Genomic DNA, 5,935 nt, shown 5'->3' with positions numbered 1-5,935 from the left:
CTTGGGTTTTTCTCTCTGCTAAGAGTGCACCTAAGATGGCAGTGCTCTTTACCAAGCCATGGCAGTGAAATACCCCAACTAGGTGAAAACGTTTGTGTCTAGTATCCCAGAAAAACCTGTGGTATGACAGCAGCACTATAGGCTCTTCCGCGTTGCATCCTCTGGAACAGTAAAACATGCTCCTGCAACTAGAACAAACAATGTCAGTGGGTACAGCTCTGCTAGTATTTCCAAACCACAAGGTTCTGCTCACACAGACATGTCAAGGCTTCCACTCTCCCACCCAGCCAGTAGGAACAAAAGCATGTACCCACCTTTCCAGAGGATGGCCTTATGCCAGGCAACCAAACTCTTCCATTCTCTGTCTTGCAGGCCTTCAGTATTTTCCTCATGCCAAAACTTGCCCTGTGGCTTTTTACTGAAGCTGCAAGACAGCAAGAGGAGGAGGGAAGACTGGTGGCTTTTATCCTGCTTTGCAAGCCCAGATCATACATATCAGCTGGTCTCAACACTCTGACACATATAAAGACCTACCAAAACACAAGAGGCTGCTCGCTGCCCATAAGGGAGCAATATGTCCGTTGCCACCAAATAAACATGGTGGCACAAGACGGTGGCACAAGACAGTGGCACTGCTTTTATTTTGCTGCTTCAGTGACAAAGTGTGTCTCAGCATTAGGACTCATTTTCTTTCTTACAAGGAGCTTTAGGAACAGTCACAGAGATAATTGTCCAATGAGGTCATTTTTATCCCAACCCTTTTCTGGAATTCACTGGGCTGGAAATGTGGTTTTCTTCAGTATGGCACCACTAGGTTTGTTTATTGTACACTTACGATTTAGAAGAAGCAGCCCAGGCAGCTCCTAGAGCTATTTTTGTCCATGAATTTGTGTCCCATACTTCATTGACATTGTCTAAGAGGACACAAGTTCCAACGGGAGCTTTTCCTGCACCCTGGATGTTTTAGCTCATCTTCCCATACAAACAGCTTGGCATTTAGTAAGATGTTAAGTGTGCACTGGGAGCTGCCCCTCAGTGTTCCCAAGTTTCTCTCTACTTCCCCATGCTTATTTCTACACTACTGATAGAAATAAATTTCCCTCCACCATCCATCCCACGGGTGCAGAAGTTATTTGGTACCCAGGTGTGCAGGGTGATCATATAAACCTCCCGTCTGTGAGAACAAACCTATTTCTGCCCCCTCTGCCATCCCTTCAGCAGCCTTATCTGCTGGTGTCCCTGTTAAAGGACACACCACACATCACAGCTTCTCACTGAGTTTTAGTTTGAAAACAACCTGAAGATAATGCAAGGCTTACTGAAAATTTAACAAGTTCCATGTTTCAGCTCATGAAAATGTGGGAAACAGCTTAAAAGTACTTCAGCAGGACTCTCACGTCACACAGGGCTCCAGAGAACACTGCTGTAACCCTGTCCTGACATACATTTGACCTTAAGCACACAATTGCAACATCCTGCATGTCTGTAGCTGAAGTTTTCCCAGCGGGTTTTCCAGCATGCTTACATCTACTCCGAAGTATAGCCATGTAAATATAAATTATACATGAGCATCTAACCTGTATAGGTGTGAGGCTTTGATGTTTATGACTGCCATGCACCATCAAGAATGGATTACAGAAGTCCAGCTTTTAGAAAACAAGTTATACTCTTCATTTTATATATTATGCACCTACACTGTGACTAAACTGTAAATTAAGCCAAATGCAGATGAAGAAAAAATATGTATTGTGTATTTAAGAAACTTCCTTTAAAACAAATTATTTTATCTTGATCCAAACATGCACAATAGCAGGAAGCAGGATGACAGCGTGTTTACAGCTGTATTATGGCTCCAAACCCAGTAAAGCATCCTCCCTCTGTATTAAGAAAAGATCCTTTAAGAGATGAAAAATAAGATTAGTCCAAAAGTTCTTTACTAAATTAAACTAAGACAAAAGACACGTCTGGGGCAATATTATCTAAAAATCAGTTTAAATATTGGGGGGGTTGCAAACAAATATGCAAATATTATATTGAAGTTTGCTACTTTCCTGATGAACCAATGCTCAAAATTTGGGCAGAAAGTCAAGTCAGTTCTCGTATCACTGAAGCTTGGAAGTAGATTTAGGGGGAGACTTTCCAGCCATGTTTTGGAAGTTAGTTCCTTTTTTTCCCACCCGACATTTTTGTTGCAACCAGCTTCAAAACAGCAGGTACAATATGATAGATCTTATCCTGAACTCTCCCCCACAGAAGTTGCCATTACAAGGATCCCCATCATATCAATAAAAAAAAAAAAAAAGTCAAATTTGCTTTAAGAATTGCACTTTTAAGTGTAAATGACACAATACAGAATGTTATCAGTGATATTTGAGGTAGCTCCAGATTAACTGGCAAAGCTCAGTCACGTGGGCTGACAAGAATGCCATGAAGTTGAACAAAGGGAAATGAAGAATCACAAAGAATCACAGAATTTAATCATAGAATCGTCTGTTGGTTTGGGTTGGAAGGGACCTCAAAGACCATCTAGTTCCAACCCCCCTGCCATGGGCAGGGACACCTTCCACTAGACCAGATTGCTCCAAGCCCCGTCCAACCTGGCCTTGAACAGTGCCAGGGATGGGGCAGCCACAGCTTCTAGGGTTGGGGCAGCCAAAGATTCTTTGGGCAACCTGTGCCAGGGCCTCAGCACCCTCATCATAAAAAATTTCTTCCTAATGTCTGAATCTACCCTCTACCCCATTTCCCCTTTTTCTATCCCTACATAACCCTTGTAAAAAAATCTCTCTCCAGATTTCTCATAGGTCCCCTTTAGTTACTGGGAGCTGCACTACGGTCTCCCTGGAGCCTTCTGTTCTCCAGGCTCAACAAGCCCAACTCTCCCAGCGTATTTTCACAGGAGAGGTGCTCCAGCCCTCTGAGCATCTTTGTGGCCTCCCCTGGACCCTCTACAACAGCTCTATGTCCCTCTTGTCTTGAGGACACCAGAACTGGACACAATACTCCAAGTGAGGTCTCATGAGAGCAGAGCAGAGGGGCAGGATCACCTCCTTCGACCTGCTGGTCACACTTCTTTTGATACAGCCCAGGATACGGTTGGTTTCTGGGCTGTGAGCGCACGCTGAAGCCGGCTCACACTGAGCTTCTTGTCAACCAGCATCCCCAAGCCCTCCTCAGGCCTCCTCTCAATCCAGTCTCCACCAGCCTGTATTTGTACTTGGTGTGGTACCTTGCACGTGGCCTTGTTGAATTCCATGAAGTTTACACTGGCCCACCTCTCAAGCCTGTGAAGGTTCCTCTGGATGGGATCCCTTCCCTGCAGCATATTGACTGCTCCACACAGCTTGATGTTGTCCTGCCTGTCACAAACACTCCTGGCTCTTAGCTGATCAGCCTGACTCATGGCATGCCCTACATTATGCACTTCATTTGACAACTACTCAGGACAGGGATTTCAGACATTAACAACACATTCAGGTCAGCTCTGGATCTTCCACTGTGATTGTACATAGTGTGGAAATACCAACCAGAATTTCAGCAAGCAGCACAGTATTGCCTTTAAAGGAAGAAGAAACTGAAAAAACATGCTTCTCTATTCGTGTTTCATTTCTCAGCCACCCCTGTCGCCTATTCCCTTTTATCTTCTTTTAAAAATAGCACTGCAAATAAAAAGCATTAAACTTTCACATTGAACTGTAGTTCCCTCCTCTAAAAAAAAAACAAACCCAGTAATAGCAAAAGAAAACTCAAGACTTTTAGACAAACAGGTTTATAAGGTTTATTTTCCATTGCACATACATGGATTATATACAAGTTAGTAACATAAGTTACTTCTTAATCTTCTAAAAGATTGTTACAGCAAACACTTGCCATTTTAAAACATCAAGTCAGAAATCAATCTAAAAAGGTAAATATGACAGTATTTTAAAAATGAAACAAATTGCACTTTGTTAGGGAGAGTCAAATACAGGTCTGGCTATATGCTGTAACAAACTATATAGCAGGTAATATTACAGTTAGAAGTAGCTCTTGCAGTCCATTTGTACATTAATAATTCTTTTCAATTTTACTGAATTAAAAACCGGTGGATATTTCAAAGACTTCCTCTTCTTCCTAGTATTCAAGATTCATCACATGAAAGGCGCTAGCAACTAAGTCTTTATACAATTGCTATTCAAATGTAAGAAGAACACCACACCTGAAAATAAGGAACATATCCTAACCCATCCTGATTGGCCACGTCTCACGAGATGAGGAGTACGGAAGGTGTTCAGCAGTAAAGCCCTGTCCTCTACTTACATAACAGAAAATCTTAAAAAATAATCACTGCACACAACACGAGGGGTGGGGTCATACTGTAGTTTGCAAGTCTCCGGTAACAGGAATATTGCTCATCACTGCTCGCAGATGAGTGTTTCCATAGCAAACCTGCTCTCAAAGTGTCGAATCTTTCGGCAGTTGACGGCTTCGCGCTTCTGAATTCCTGTTTGTGTTAGTGAAGAACAATGAAGGGCAAAGAGAAGAGGGGATGAAGGCATGTCAGTGACATAATGGGTTTACGTTTGCTATGATGTCACCAGAAATCAGAACTACCCTTCTTTGATCCCTGCTCAGAGGGAATGCACACAGGCACACGTTCATACCGAGAAAATCAGTCATCATTCAGGCAGAATCCTGAATGTGTAGTGACCCAAATCCCTGGTACTGCTTGTGGTTAAAACCAACCTGCCAACCCCTCCACTGGCTAGTTTGAACCCAGATCAGTTCCCAATCTCCCTCTCTGTGCATCTACAAAAATGCTTGTGGGGACATGAGGGAACAGCAAAGAAATAAACCACTAACTTAACTAACTTAAAAATGGCTTTAATGACAAGAAGAATTCATAGAGTCATAGAATAGTTTGGGTTGGAAAGAATCTTAAAGATCATCTAGTTCCAACCCCCCTGCCATGGGCAGGGACACCTTCCACTAGACCAGATTGCTCCAAGCCCCGTCCAACCTGGCCCTGAACACTGCCAGGGATGGGGCAGCCACAGCTTCTCTGGGCACCCTGTGCCAGGGCCTCACCACCCTCATACTGAAGAGCTTCCTATCTACCCTCTTCCAGTTTAAAAACATTCCCCCTTGTCCTATCACTACATGCCCTTGTAAAAAGAGCCAATTCTTGGACTAAAAGGCTATGGCTTCTTATATATTAAAGTGTTGGGGTTTTTGTTTTGGGGTGGGTAGGTCAAGAAACAAGATTAAAGAAAGGCCTCAGTGAAAGCCTGAACCCCAGAAAACACAACCATGAACACACACTCACATTTTAGCAGCTCCTGGCTCACGGGGTCTTAAGCACTTTTGCACAATAAAATGACTTATTTCCATAGCTCCACAGAAAACATCAGACGTACTTAAGCCCACAGAGCTGGCTACTGCCATAAGGAACCCCTGCTCTAGTAAGAGTCATTCCTTTCAACCTAATCAAGCCTATTAACTGAACTTTCTGGCAACTCCAAAGATGGCAGGAGGAACATTACCTCTCATGGCTTCTTTGCGCTGTAGTTTATAGGTTTCCTTGCCGCGGCAGAGGCGGTAAATAAAGAATCCCAGCTGATCCACGTTTTCAATGCGATCGGTAACAATCATCTGTTCATGAATCAAATAGGACTGAGGCAAGTATGTTCCAGCCTGTTGAACAAAAATGTAACAGCTCTGTCAAAAGCTGTCTCTTTTCTGGCCTAAGTACACAAGAAATACTGTTAAAGTGTTTCTTTAACTCAACTGTTGACACATCTTCATAGAATTCTTTCAAAATATGTATTACCCACAGGATTTTTACTCTAAATGTGTACATGTGATTGCACTGCACTACAGAAACACATAATGATTATATTCAAAAAGATCACAAAATGTCCACTGACGCTCAACATCCACCGTGCTCCTGCCACAG

General features: G+C 43.0%; 1 protein-coding gene across 1 annotated transcript in view; it reads right to left on the bottom strand.

Moving 5' to 3' along the window:
- Positions 1 to 3,753: 3,753 nt before the first annotated feature.
- ITM2B (integral membrane protein 2B) overlaps positions 3,754 to 5,935 on the bottom strand; it is a gene marked incomplete at its 5' end in the record, with an annotated part of 9,982 nt that continues 7,800 nt past the window's right edge. The window contains 2 exons of the mRNA XM_010019286.1: positions 3,754 to 4,483; positions 5,523 to 5,673. Of these exons, the coding sequence (XP_010017588.1) occupies positions 4,395 to 4,483; positions 5,523 to 5,673 (240 nt within the window). The remainder of the gene's footprint in view (positions 4,484 to 5,522; positions 5,674 to 5,935) is intronic.

Source organism: Nestor notabilis, unplaced genomic scaffold (assembly GCF_000696875.1).
Source record: "Nestor notabilis isolate BGI_N333 unplaced genomic scaffold, ASM69687v1 scaffold30817, whole genome shotgun sequence".
In the NCBI taxonomy this organism is placed as follows: Eukaryota; Metazoa; Chordata; class Aves; order Psittaciformes; family Psittacidae; genus Nestor; species Nestor notabilis.
Note: the sequence above shows the minus strand (reverse complement) of the source record. Positions and strands in the feature narration are given on the sequence as shown.